The sequence below is a fragment of the Schistocerca americana genome, chromosome 3 (genome assembly GCF_021461395.2).
Source record: "Schistocerca americana isolate TAMUIC-IGC-003095 chromosome 3, iqSchAmer2.1, whole genome shotgun sequence".
In the NCBI taxonomy this organism is placed as follows: domain Eukaryota; kingdom Metazoa; phylum Arthropoda; class Insecta; order Orthoptera; family Acrididae; genus Schistocerca; species Schistocerca americana.
In genome coordinates, this window is record NC_060121.1 from 792,911,425 (window position 1) to 792,927,128 (window position 15,704).

General features: G+C 37.0%; 1 protein-coding gene across 2 annotated transcripts in view; it reads right to left on the bottom strand.

Moving 5' to 3' along the window:
• Positions 1 to 15,704, bottom strand: part of LOC124605312 (nucleoprotein TPR-like) — a 404,625-nt gene that overhangs the window by 326,577 nt on the left and 62,344 nt on the right. For both annotated transcript variants that reach the window (XM_047136896.1, XM_047136895.1), the window contains exon 7: positions 7,368 to 7,546. In XM_047136896.1, the coding sequence (XP_046992852.1) occupies positions 7,368 to 7,546 (179 nt within the window). The remainder of the gene's footprint in view (positions 1 to 7,367; positions 7,547 to 15,704) is intronic.

The window sequence follows — 15,704 nt, forward strand, 5'->3', positions numbered from 1 at the left end:
CAGTCTCCTTAGTAGGTCTGTTACATTTTCTAAGTGTCCTGCCAATAAAAGGCAGCCTTTGCTTAGCCTTCCCCACAACATTTTCTGTGTATTCTTTCCAATTTAAGTTGTTCGTAATTGTAATACCTAGGTATTTAGTTGAATTTACGGCTTTTAGATTAGACTAATTTATCTTGTATCCGAAGTTTAACAAGTTCCTTTTAGCACTCATGTGGATGACCTCACACTTTTCGTTATTTAGGGTCAACTGCCACTTTTCGCATCATTCAGATATTTATTCTAAATTGTTTTGCAGTTTGTTTTGACCTTCTGATGACTTTATTAGTCGATAAACGACAGCGTCATCTGCAAACAACAGAAGACGGCTGCTCAGATTGTCTCCCAAATCGTTTACATATATAAGGAACAGCAAAGGGCCTATAACACTACCTTGGGGAACGCCTGAAATCACTTCTGTTTTACTCAATGACTTTCCATCAATTACTACGAATTGTGACCTCTCTGACAGGAAATCACAAATCCAGTCACATAACTGAGACGATATTCTATAAGCACGCAATTTTACTATGAGCCGCTTGTGTAGTACAGTGTCAAAAGCCTTCCGGAAATCCAGGAATACGGAATCGATCTGAAATCCCTTGTCAGTAGCAGTCAGCACTTCATGTGAATAAAGAGCCAGTTGTGCTTCACAGGAACAATGTTTTCTAAACCCATGCTGACTGTGTGTCAATAGACCATTTTCTTGGAGGTAATTCATAATGTTCGAACACAATATTATATGTTCCAAAATCTTGCTGCATATCGACATTAACGATATGGGCCTGTAATTTATTGGATTACTCCTACTACGTTTCTTGAATATTGGTGTGACCTGTGCAACTTTCCAGTCTTTGGGTATGGATCTTTCGTTGTTGCATATGATTGTTAAGTATGGAGCTAATGCATCAGCATACTCCGAAAGGAACCTAATTGGTATACAGTCTGGACCAGAAGGCTTGCTTGTATTAAGTGATTTGAGTAGCTTCACTACTCCAAGGATATTTACTTCTACGTTACTCATGTTGGCAGCTGTTCTCGATTCGAATTCTGGAATTTTTACTTCGTCTTCTTTTGTGAAGGCATTTAGGAAGGCTGTGTTTAGTAAATCTGCTTTGGCAGCACAGTCTTCGATAGTGTCTCCATTGTTATCGTGCAGAGAAGGCATTGATTGTTTCTTGCCACTAACATATTTCACGTACGACCAGAATCTCTTTGGATTTTTTGTCAGGTTTTGAGACAAAGTTTCGTTGTGGAAACAGTTATAGGCGTCTGGCATTGAACTCCGCGCTAAGTTTCGAGCTTCTGTAAAGGATAGCCAATCTTGGGGATTTTGCGTCTGTTTAAATTTGGCATGTTTGTTTCATCATTTCTGCAAGTGTGCTAACCCGTTTTGTGTACCAAGGAGGATCAGCTCCATCGTTTGTTAGTTTATTTGGTATAAACCTCTCAATTGCTGCCAATACTATTTCTTTGAATTTAAGCCACATCTGGTCTACACTTATATTATTAATTTGGAATGAGTGGAGACTGTCTCTCAGGAATGCATCAAGTGAATTTTTATCTGCTTTTTTGAATAGGTATATTTTTCGCTTATTTTTTGAGGATTTGGGAACTACAACATTCAGTCTTGCTACGACAACCCTGCGTTCACTAATCCCTGTATCGGTTTTGATGCTGGTTATTAACTCAAGATTATTTGTTGCTAAGAGGTCAAGTGTGTTTTCACAACTGTTTACTATTCGCGTGGACTCATGAACTAACTGCTCGAAATAATTTTCAGAGAATGCATTTAGCACAATTTCGGATGATATTTTATGCATACCTCGGGAATTAAACATGTAGTTTTGCCAACACATCGAGGGTAAATTAAAGTCACCACCAAACTATTATCGTATGAGTTGGGTAAGTGTTTGAAATCAAACTCAAGTTTTCTTTGATCCTTTCAGCAACTGCATCATCTGAACTGGGAGGTCGGTAAAAGGACCCAATTATTATTTAATTCTGATTGCCAACAATGACCTCTACCCATACTAACTCACAGGAAGTATCTACTTCAATTTCGCGACAAGTTAAACTACTTCTAACAGCAACAGACACGCCACCGCCAACCGCGTTTAGCCTATCTTTTCAGAACACCGACAGGTTCTTCGCAAAAATTTCAGCTGAGCTTATATCTGGCTTTAGCCAGCTTTCAGTGCCTATAATTCTATTAGCGCTTGGAGCTCTGGTACTTTCCCAACACAGCTATGACAATTTACAACTGTTATACCAATGGCTCCTATATATATGTCCTTCCTGTGTTCAGACTGCACCCTTAGTGACTGAAGCCCATCTTGTGTTTTCCTGAGACCCTCTAACCTAAAAAACCGCCCCGTCCATGCCACACAACCCCTGCTACCCGAGTAGCCATGTCCTGCATGTAGTGGACACCTGACCTATTCAGTGGAACCCAAAACCCAACCACCCTTTGGCGCAAGTCGAGGAATCTGCAGACTACACGGTCGCAGAACCGTCTGAGCCTCTGATTCAGGCCCTCCATTCGGCTCTGTACCAGAGGTCCGCAATTGGTCCTGTCAACTATGCTGCAAATGGTCAGCTCTGCTTTCATCTTGCAAGCAAGACTGGCAGCCTTTACCACTTATGTTAACCGCTCTAAAGCAGAGAGAATCTCTTCTGATCCAAAGAGACACACATCACTGGTACCGACGTGAGCAACCACCTGCAGCTGGCTGCACCCTGTGCTCTTCATGGCATCCAGCAGGACCCTTTCCACATCTGGAATGACTCCACCTGGTATGCACATGGAGTGCAAATTGGTTTTCTTACCCTTCTCGCCAGCCAAGTCCTTAAGGGGCCCCATAACGCGCCTAATGTTGGAGCTCCCAACTACCAATAGTCCCACCCTCTGCGATTGCCCAGATATTGCAGGCTGAGTGGTTTCCTCTGAAACAGGATAGGCGACAGCATCTGGCTCAGCGACATTGTCAGCCACAGACAGCACCTGGAACCTGTTTGTCAGACAAACCGGGGAGGCCTTAGGTGCAGCCGCCTGGGAAGTCTTTCGCTGCCTGTTTTGCACCGGGGCGACCTCCCACTCGACCACAGGTGAGGGGTCAGCCTCAGTGTGAGCAGTAACTGTATTTCTTCGCCCCAGGGCAACCTTCCACTCAACCACACGTGAGGGGGCAGCCTCAGTGCGAGCAGTAACTGGGTTGGCCACCGATGAGGACCGATCGGAGGACTCTGACGCACTAGACGTCCGCTGGATCCCCAGGGCCGGCCCACAACAGTGGTGCCCATCCACTGCAGCCTCAAGCTGTGTAACCGAAGCCAGCACAGCCTGAAGCTCAGAGCGAAGTGCCACCAACTCAGCTCGCATCTGCACACAACAATCGCAGTCACTGTCCATACCAAATACCGTGGAAAACTAAACTATGCAGATAAATGGACTATCGGCAAGTGCTGTGCAACTCTACTGCAGACCTTGACAAAAACGCATGAACTGTGTCTAGTAATATGCAGATATTCAAGAACCTAACTACCAAAGCACTCGGGTGGAACTAATAATTTGCCCCTGATAAGGAACTTGTAATATATCAGAAAATCGGTTTACTTTCTGATGCAAACGAAAATGTGAGAACTGTGGCTATTAGATTTTAAATTTACACACAGAAACTCAAGAAGCTAAACTATTAAAGCACACAGATGATATAATAAAATTTGCTCCTTGTTAGGAACTCGTTTCACTAACAAACAATGTGAGTGTGTGTGAGTGTGTGTGTGTGTGTGTGTGTGTGTGTGTGTGTGTGTGCGTGGTTTTCCTACATTACTCAGAAGGAACAGTAACAGATAATCTCAAAAAGACTATTACAGTGCAAGAGATGCAGAGCAATACATATGCAAACACCACACAAAACACTTACATAAATATTTGCACCTGACAATGAAAATGAATTCTTGAAACAGGTCACGCTAAGCACGAAAAACTACGTATTTGGTGCAGCATTTCATTCTTTACGTACTGAATGAAGTCTTGAAACATGTCATGCTTAGCATGAAAAACTACATATTTGGTGCAGCATTTCATTTCATTACATAATGAATGACTGATGCAGGCTTTCCAAGAACATCAATTGTGATATATGAAACATTTCTACTTCCCAGACTGTTATCAGTTCCAGTTACATCAGTGTATAGTTTTTTATTAGGTAATAAATCATTATTAGATAATAAGCACGACCTTGACAAGTGTTTTGATTCCTGCTTGGTACATACGTCATACATAAAGTGCAAAACAGCAGGAGGAGATTCCTTGTGCAACTTTTACTGTTTAAAACATTATTTCCCACAGTTTACATTTCCCCAGATTTGAAACGTGTAAAAGTGGGGTTTCACTGTACTCAAAAAAAGAGTCGCCCCTGAGGAGCTAGAAATGTACTTTGGGATACTACGTATTTTTTATGCCAGCTGTAAACCAGTTGTGAATGAATCTTTTATCATTTTTATTTGTTGTTTTCATCCTTAATATCCCATTACTATGCATAAAACCTGCCTTCTCAGTGACTATCTTCAATAATCCTTAGCAAATTCTAGCTACAGAAAAGCACGTTGGAACATTTGTTTGCATAATAAATAATTAGTGATTACATGCACTCAGCATTATACTCTTTACACATATTTTATAATGATGTTCCAAATGACAAGTGAAATAGAGGACGTGATTGTTTGCAAGCTCAAGACATTAATCTGAGGATAATACACACATTTCAGTTTTAGAATCATAACTAAACCCGGGCCGCTGAAACATTGCACTTGACGTTCGCGTATGAAGTTGGCAGCGTAACAGAGTAACAAGTGAAGAACGATAGGCGCTAGGCGTTCAGCGTGGGGCGCCAGCCAATCACAGCGCAGTGAGCACTGCTGTTACTCACATGCTGTGACGTCAAAGTTCCCGCATTGCCGGCTTTGTTTAGTGAATGTGTATACAATGTGAATTGTATGTTGTTTATCGCATGTTTTCGTTGTACTGTGTGCTATATCGTTGTGGCTTTTGTTACGTTGTGAGTGTACATACTTGGAAAATGCCACCGAAAAGACTTCGTTCACCTAGTGACAATCCTTTGCGTCAAGGGGTGCCGCTAAACAGCCAGGCACTGGAGTTACTATGCAGAACTCGTGAGTTTTACGAGCAGGAGAAAAACTACGTAAGCATTCATGGACAGCCATCAATTCCTGCCGACAAAGTGGTGGAACGTACGTCGAAAACTCTTGGTATTAGTGCAAGAACCGTAGTAAGTAAGGGGGTATTACTACAAAACTTGGAAGATACTGAAGTGAGCCGTAATGATTCCAAGCTGTCTGGATCAAATAATACATTTTTATCAACCCCGGGAAAGAAGAAAAAGCGGCCTAGTCCTATCACAGATTCAGATTCTTTCCAGACTGATGCAATTCGTAGGCATGTTTATGCTTACTACAGCAGAAAAGACTGTAGCTAAGTTATTAATCTCTTTAAAAGAAAGTGAACTCTTCAGGGGTGGTAAAACATCACTAAAAATTGTGCTAAAAAACATGGGTTTTCGTTACAAAACGCTAGACGGACGCAAAGTACTGTTAGAGGGGACACATATTGTTACCGCTCGTAGCATTTTCTTGCACAAAATTGTGGGCAGAGACATTCATTCCATAATTTGGCTAGATGAAACGTGGGTTAATGCCGGGGAAGCTGTCAGTAAATGTTGGACGGATAACACACCCAGCAGTAGCGGCCATCAGCCGACGGGAAGAGGAGCTAGATTAATTGTGGTCCATGCAGGCTCCTCCAGTGGTTTTGTCCCTGACGCACTTTTAGTTTTTAGATCAAAAAAGACTGGTGATTACCATGAAGATATGGATCACACACGATTTGTTGAGTGGTTCAGGAACGTTTTAAAACAATTTCCTGTCCCTACAACAATTGTAATGGACAATGCTCCATATCATTCGGTGATACAGAACAAAGCCCCAACCACAAAGTTATGGTGCAGTGGTTACAGGCTTGAAATATTGCAGCGGATATGAGTATGACAAAGGTTCTGTTATATTCTCTTGTTAAAGAAAATAAGCCTACGACACCTACATATGTAGTAGACGAAATTGCCAAGGAGCAGGGTCATACTGTAATAAGGCTGCCACCATATCACTGCCATTTCAACCCTATTGAGTTAATATGGAGTGATGTAAAAATGTATGTAAGGAACAACAACAAGTCCTTTACAATAATAGAGGTGGAAAAGCTGTTGCGTGAAGCTCATGTGACAGTGGATGCAGCCTCATGGAGAAAAAAAGTAGAGCACGTCGAGAAGCTTATACGAGCAGCACAGACAATAGAAGGCATTATCAGTGGCCATGAACAATTAATGATTTGTCTTCCTGATGATGACGACGAAGACGGTTTTGGCGATGAATTGGACAACAGTGACGATGGCGAGCTGGATGGAATTCCGCCATTATCGCTGTAAATTGGTGAGTGAAAAATTACTAATATTGGTTATTTATTGCAATCTCGGTTATTATTTATTTTGTAAACTATGTACATTATTGATTTTAAAGTACCAGTCGTCAGATGCTTGTTTTTTTGTATTTCTTTGCTCCGTTATTGAAAGGGTGCTCATTGTTATGCTTTTACATGCATTATTACACGGTTGTTTACTTCCTGTCACTGTAGTACAACTAAAAACGAGTTTTTATATACACTGTAATTGCTCAATCGCTTGCATTTACAAGACGGGACAGAAAACTGTAACGTCTGCTGTGTGTATAAAGGCTGCTGTTGCAACATCGCTATTACAGTATAGCCAACCTAACTAGACAAAAAGCGAACTGTCAAGTGCAATGTTTCGCCGGCGGGGGTATAATACTATCTGAAGAAGTCTCAGTTTTGGGCTGAAACTGGTTACAGTAAAATAATGGAGCATGCACAACAATTTCAATCACAATAGTCCCCATCTACTAAACTTAGCTACCAAACCACCATTCATAAAGTTCAAAGCAAAAAATGATATGGAACCCAATCAAAGCTGATTAGATTCCAGTAGCATGACATCAAAACTCAATGATTTAACGGAATACAGTATCTGCTTATTAAATATACAACTGTATGTGGACAGCTAATTTTTAAAAATTTAAAAGATCGTCACCTTGTTCTTGCTCTAAAGCTGTCACAGCAAATTAAATTTTATAACTTCCAAGAAAACATACTGCCCAAATAGTTTATTTTCATCCATCAAACTTTTCATATATCTAAAATCTGAATGCTGAAATGTAATTAATGTATTGAAAGTACAAACCTCTATAATAGCGTCCATATGCTTTTGAAGACGACAATTACGATTCTGCTCCTGTTCTAGTTCTTGTAATAGTTCAGCGTGGCTAACAAATATTTGTGTGAGCCTTGTACCAGGTTTCAACATACGTTTTACTGAAGCTAACAATGGAGAGAGATCTTCCACATCTCGCTCCAAATTCTCTGTTTAGGAAAAAAAAAGCAGAAAATTTAGAAGTAAAATCCATGGCACTCACCCACTTACAATAAATACTGCTGAATTGGAGGAAGGAATGGCATGTATTTTGTGTATACTTGTCTTAAGATCTATTAAAAAGTACTTAAGTAGATTTTACAAAAAGTTCTCCAAAAACTTTTTTCACCAGTAAGTCAATAATTTTAATATATAAATGGACAGAGCAATAGACCAATATGACTGTAGAGAAAGTTGTCACAGGCTGGAAAAAGTTGCACATATCTTTAAGTTTGGATTAATATACATCAGTGTGCAGTAATATGTTGATAGGCAAAGGAGGGGCTCACACCTGTGAGATGAAGATATTCCAATAACCAGAGACAGGAAAATTTCGCAAAAATGCTCACACCTGTGAGATGAAGATATTCCAATTACCAGAGACAGGAAAATTTCGCAAAAATGATAACACAAAAAAGCATAAATTGGTGTTTTTTTTTTTTGCAAAATATCATGAAATCAACATTTTTTATGAAATATCTTGAAATCTGTCATTTTCCCATATACAAAAAAAAGTTATAAATCTGAGGACGAGTTCACCAATATTCATAAATGATAGTTATTGAAGGTTTAGCTTGCATTTTGCCTTTTTTCTCCCCTCAAGACTGAGGTTTGTGTTCAATATTTAAATGACAGTTTGTTCCCTGTACAAAAAAACTGTGTGACATCTAAAATAGTATCCAAATTGGTAAAAACACCAAATTTAGAAATAAACACACTGAAATTTATAAGAAAGCCAGCAGAATTGCCACAAGAAATAAATTTTGCAAGAAACACTGAATATGGTAAAAATTTAACCAAATATGTAAAAAAATGACCGAATATGGAAAAAAATGACCGAATATGGCCAAGAAAGAATAACACTGAATGTGGCAGGCAAATAAGTACCAGAGAATTTGGCAAAAACAGTCTCACCGCACTTGGCAAAAAAAACCTCACCGCACTTGGCAAAAAAAACCTCACCGCACTTGGCAAAAAAACCTCGCCGCATTTGGCAAAAAAACCTCACCGCATTTGGCAAAAAAACCTCACCGCATTTGGCAAAAAAACCTCACCGCATTTGGCAAAGAAACCTCACCGCATTTGGCAAAAAATCCCGCCGAATCTGCTAACAAGTAACACAAAAATCGCCACAGAAACAGCACAAGTGCCTAAAAATAACACCAAAACATGATTTTTAAAAAATAAAACCAAAACTGGCAAAAAATACACTGCAACTGGCAAAAAAAAGCACTAAAACTGGCAAAAAAGCACTAAAACTGGCAAAAAAGCACTAAAACTGGCAAAAAATGCACTAAAACTGGCAAAAAATGCACTAAAACTGGCAAAAAATGCACTAAAAATGGCAAAAAAACTCAAATTTGGTAAAAAAAATATCACCGAAATTTGCGAAGAACACTGAAATTGGCCAAAAATTACAAAAGTTGCAAAAAATAAACTAATTCAATAAAAATTTTTGAATTTAACAAAAAACAAAAAATGGGAAAAAATGGTACTGACATTTGAAAAAAAGTACACTGAAATTTGGAAAAAGTAACACCGAAATATGGACAAAGTAACACTGAAAATGGAAAAAAAAAAACAACCAAAATAGGCAAAAAATAAGATCGAAATCGGCAAAAAATAAGATTGAAATTGACAAAAAATAACACCAAATTTGGCAAAAAATGGGACTTTTTTGCTGTCTCCACTAATTACACATAGTTCAACATCATTCTGAATTATGGAACAAGATAATGCCACAGTAACGTGGTGGCACATTTAATAAGAGAACTGAGACATGATAAGAAGTGGCAAACACGATGTTCAAACTGCTCATATTTACCAATGAAATTTCTGAAGCTTTCCACATTTCCACTCATTTATTCTCTACACCTTACTTACTTTCTGTGCTTATACCTCTTTTCACCTTCGTATCTTCATTTAATAAATTATTTTCTGGTAACACCTAAAGTTGCTGATGTACAAAACCATATTCTCAATATGTTTTGTAAACAGCAAGTTTCTCCAACAAAAAAAAGCACATGATGAGGACTTTGGGCTTGGTCAATATATCACCACATTTGCAAAAAAACAATCTTGCTATAGGATCAGTTGTGGACTACTACATTATGACATCAGTGTTGTTTTATTGACTGAAAATGTTCATAGATTAAAGTATCGTGAGTACTCTTCAAATAATGACAGAAAGAAACTTAACATTAACCTCTGGAACTTGATTTAACTGCTAACAAGCCTCTGGGATACACCCCCCAAGTGATGTCACCCCCAAGAGCTAAATAACTGAGATTGAGAAACCCATCACAGAACCTTTAGTCATGAATTTCAACAAAAAATTCCCTGTAGAGCTGTGAGTTACTAAATAGTACTCTGTGATTTCAACTGTGTGGCATCATTTAAAAAAATAAAATATATATTTGGTAGTACTTTTCGAACTTAACTTTGTAATACACAGATTTAATGATAAAATTAAAAACAGTTAAAAATTACTGATAGAATTTGTTTACAAAAACTATTTGCAGTTAGTCTCTCATTATATATACTACTACTGTCATTCAGTTTTGAGACAGAAACCACGAAGTAGGCACCCACAAGAGCCTGGATGTCTCAAGATGCCGCATAACACAGCATACACTTATACTTTTGTTGATTTGTGTTTGTCCTGAAAGACATACAGCTCTGACATACACTTTCCTTTAATTTTTTTTTAATGGCTTCTGGCCTGAATGCCGTGGCATACACTTCAACAGATCCACAGCCTCCCTAAAAATAGTTGCCATTGGCTGCTATGCAAGTCAGCCAACAACCGTGTAGCTGCTGAAAGTACTGCTGAAACATGTTTGCAGGATATGTCTTCTTTGTTTTTAGTGGAAAAGAAGCAGCTTTTTTCTTGTGGAGAATTTCTTAGAAAGACTTTGACAACCTTTGCACAAAACTGTAATGACCAAATGTCAAAGCTTAAGCTGGCAGTCTTTCACTTTCACAAAACACTTACGAGACAGGTGGAGGAAATTCTTATTGATGTCAGCAACCAAATACAAGATAGCATATGTACTTGTAGAGGGCATTAGATGAAACTTTTGATTTAATGAGTTGATCTCAGTTGCCTATTTTTGTTCATTGCTTTGATAAACACTGGAATATATTTCAATATTGACTAGAATTATGCCAGCTGGAACTACAACACAAGGAAAAGACATTTTCATGAAAATTAAAGAAGATGTTAGGGAAAAATAAACTTTACCAAATGACAAAATTACATCTATTTGCAGTGGTGGTGTAACTGCAATGGTTGAGAAAAATAATCAGTGCATAGCTTTGTTAGAAAATTCATATCACTGCATAATCCACCACAAAGCATTGTGTGGAAAGGACATGAAGCTGGATGATATTATGGACCAGGTAGTAAGCTGCATAAATTACATAACTGGAAAAGCTATTCACAGACGTCAATTCAGGGTTTTATTTGAAGAAGATATCACAAATATGGAGAGTTGCAACTATCTGTGTCGTGTGGCGGCTTTCAAGGGGACAACTCGTTGAAACATTTCTTCAACTTGAGAGAGTGGGTATTGGAATTTTTAGAGGAACAAAGGTTGTTACTCTTTGGGAATTGATTTACTGAAAAATAAATCCTGGTTCATTACTAATTACCTCAACATTTTAAATCTCAAATTAGGAGGCAAAGATTGTTCCAGATGTTAAGTCCGACAGTGCTTAGAGCAAAGATTGTTCACTTCCAACTACGTTTACTTTGATAAGCAAATTCAAAGCAAATTTAGCCAATGAAAATGTTGACCTTATCCCCAAACATAAAGATTTGAAAGAGAAGCTCAATATTGCTGCTATCAACTGTAATAAACACTAATCTAAGATTACCTTACAGTCATTTTAAAGCACATTCCAGAACTTCAAAAGCATAAATAAAATTTTCTAGATTTGAAGTTGCTGTCAACATGTGATCTGACACCTAACATAGGAAAATTACTAAAACAGAAACCATATCCAAAATCACATTAATTGTATCAGTTATTTAGACTTTGATTTTTGTTAATCTGTTTCTTTACTTGGCAGAGGTTGCTATTTATTTTACTTTAATAGTTGACATATTTCAGAATGCTGCATTTCTTTTGTTGCACAATGACTTAATTTTTTTTAATGTAACAAAAATAGGAACCATCAGAGGTCAGTGGCTTGCATACGATTTTTGAATCATCAGTTTTGTCTAATCGTTAAAAAGATCGGACAGCCTTACTTTAGATATTTAAAAATAATAGCATCATATTATGCAGGGTAGCATAGTTGTTAAGATACATTCCTGAAGTTGTGAAGATTGTGGGTTACAATCCCGTCAGGTACTTTTAAATTTTTATTTTTAATTATTTACTGAATTGACTAACATAATTATTTTTATTCAGTTAACTGATTCAAATGCTATTAATTTTATTTCTAATCATTTGCCATGCCACTGAATTAAATTTATCTGCTCTAATTTTTTCTTTTTGTATTTCTTTTTTGATTTTCGAAGCTTTGTTCATGTGATTTTAATTACTGCAATATATCACCATTGATTTAATTTCTTCCATTTCACACTTTGGTCCATTCATTTAAATCTTCATTTGCTTTATTTTACCCACAGTGCAACAAGAATTTACATTTTCAATGTACATATTTTAACAAAAAATGCATTTTTGTCATCACTGCACAGACGACACAAATAGATCACTTTGTCTCTTGGTTTTTAACTGACAGATCAGAATTTTCAAATGTTTAAATATTATGATAGGTAAAAAAAATAATGAAATTCATATTCATAAGGCTTGTTTTCAATTGGAAAAATAAGTACAGAATGAAAAAAAAGAGAGCAAATAAAACAATTAACATTGTGATTACAATGATGTAACAATGGGTTAGAAATTTTTAAAAATGCATTTAAAACAATAACTTGAGTAAAATAAGGAACTAAGTCATTTCAATAACCATTTAACAATATAAATTTCAAAGCATCTGTCTCAATTCAATCCCACAACCTTCAGCATGTCAAGAACATACCTTAACCACTTCTGCTATGCCACTGCTCTGGATAATGCTATTATTTTGAATGTTCTAGAACAGTGGTTCCCAACATTTCTTAACCATTAATGTTGAGTACAATCAAACATTAGCTAATACCCTCTCCTGTGTCACCCCTCCCTCCCACACCCCACCCCCTGTTGTCTGTCCCCCCCCCCCTCCACTTTATCACCAACTTCAGCACCTAACTAAACTATCGAATGAAAGACTTTTCTTGGAACATTTTTATGTGTGTGAATGATGAAGCAATCCGTGGTGCATCATAAGTGCTACTCACAACTCCTTCTAAGATAAGAAAGCTAACTATCCGCAGTGAAGATAAACATCTGTTACAAATCATGCTTCTCCTGTATTACTCCTCTCCATTGTGGAACTTGCCTGACCTGCGCACTGTAACCCCATTTAAAATCAGACATGTTCAGATATGTGCACTATACTTATTGTTCGTAAATCATGGCAATGCTGCACTCCTTATTTCTGGACTGGCTGAAATTTGACAACTTGAGGCTGTTAATGCTTTGTGTCTAACCATCTAATAATAATGATGATAATAATAATAATATACTGCACTCCTTAATTCTGAACTAGCTGAAATTGGACGACTTTAGGCTGTTAATGCTTTGCATCTAACCATCTAATTATAATAATAAAACTGTATACAGCACTATAGTACATCTTATGTAGTTACTGCTGTGTCATTCTGTCAATTAATTCATTTATCTGTTTAGAAGCGAATAATGAAGCAATTTCTCGACTGCTGCAGGTACTATCGACAACTTGGAAGATATTTTCTAAAGGTATTTAGCATTTGTTACTTATGTGTCTCACTTTTATCTCTAGCAATGTATGGGACAAAACACAACATGTGTGTGTAGTGGGTGAACTATGTGAGGAATCTGTAATCTCCACTGCATTAATGCTACTAATTGAGAAAAAGTAATTACTGATAAAATATATATAATCAATATTAGAGTCTTACAAAACTATGATAATGATATTTTGAAAATAATTTAATTTTGTGACTGAAACAGAATCAAACTGTATAGTTTTTACTGCTCAGAAAATTTCATTTTACCCCTAAGGGGGTAATTACCCCCAGGTTGGGAAATACTGCTCTTGAGCATCATAGTTAATTCCTTTTCATCGATGATGTTATATGATAAAAATAAGAAAGCTTCCATCTTTTGCAGCTGAAATTTAGTCTTGAGTACCAGACACGTGTTGCCAATTCACGTTGGGCATCTTCAGTGGTCAATAACATATACAAAATTATATTATTATACAAAATTGTACACAAGATTTGCAGTCATTATTTGGCAGTTCACTTAGATATAGTTAGAGAAGGATATAATTAATTCTCATTCATCTTCATCATCAATAAAGAGCAGTGTATCAAAGAAATATTCAACCATGAAAATTAACCAATTATGAGCTGGATCTGCTGGCAAAATGCATAGTACTGCCGATAAACATATGCAAAATTAAAAGTCGGATGCTTCCTAGATTTCAGAACTAATAGCTCCTTGACTGGGAAGGAGGGAGGGATGCAGTGGGCAAGTCAGAATGAAGGGCAGGTAACTCAGACAGAAGAATGAGAGGGACTTACCAGTAGAGAGAGTGAAGGGATACAAGGATGAAGGTGGAGACATGAGAAAGAGTTATTGAAGCATATGCAATAAATGACTGCAAATAATGCTGTACAGGTAGTAAAATAAACAGAGAAAATAGAAGTTTAGGTTTTCAGATAACACAATTTTGTCAGCCCAGGATGAAAGAAACCTACAAAGGCGCTTAAAAGATATGGACTGAATACTAAGAAATGAACACAAAATGAGAACTAATGCAAAAAAGACAAATACCATCATGCCCCAAAATATCAGAGAAGGTAAACAATAAAATTAATAAGATTAAATCAACATTAAAATACAAATATCCAGGTAATAATACAACTGAAGATAAAAGAAGAAAGGAAGATATAAAATGGAGAGTAAGAGAGACAAAAGTAACATTTACAGTTAAACAATAAGGCTTTTCTTAAAATACAAATGTTCAAGTGACATAAAAAAACTGATTAACTGGAGCAGAGTACTTTGTGGATGAGAAACTTAACTATAATCAAAAATGAAAGTAGCTTTATAAATGTTTAAAAGTACAATTAAAATAAATGAATAGAGGTACCATGCAGAAAGTCTTTCAAAGAACTGGCGAGAAAAATAACAAAAACAATGAACAAAACTGACATCACAAATAGATCCATGCACACATTCTTGAAGCAGCAATGCAAGGGAAGTGAACACAAAAGACCCTGGTTGGTATTTTTTTTAATTTCATAAGTGATGTGGGAATCAATAACAATTCCAAAAAATGGACTTGCTTAGCTTGTTACAGAGTCACATAGGGAGCTGTCGACCATTTGAAAGATTTATGAAGACGAAAATGAAGACCTGTGGGGACAATAAAGTTATTTTTTTATTTTTATTTACTCATCAAGTTCTGTAGGACCAAATTGAGGAGCAAATCTCCAAGGTCATGGAATGTGTCAGTACATGAAATACAACATAAACGTAATAACAGACAAAAATAAATGTTCATGAACCTTAAAAAAGTCAGTGCTTAAGTTCAAGTAAACGCTATCAGCAATACAATAAAAATCAGCTTAATTTTTCAAGGAACTTCTCGACAGAGTAGAAGGAGTGACCCATGAGGAAACTCTTCAGTTTTGATTTGAAAGCGCATGGATTACTGCTAAGATTTTTGAATTCGAGTGGCAGCTTATTGAAAATGGATGCACCAATAAACAGCACACCTTTTTGCACAAGAGTTAAGGAAGTCCGATCCAAATGTAGGTTTGATTTCTGCCAAGTATTAAGCGAGTGAAAGTTGCTTATTCTTGGGAATAAACTAATATTGGTAACAAAAAAGGACAATAAGGAATATACGTATTGGGAGGCTAATGTCAAAATACCCAGACTCATGAACAGAGGTCAACAAGAGGTTCGTGAACTAACACCACTTATTTCCTGAACCACCCGTTTC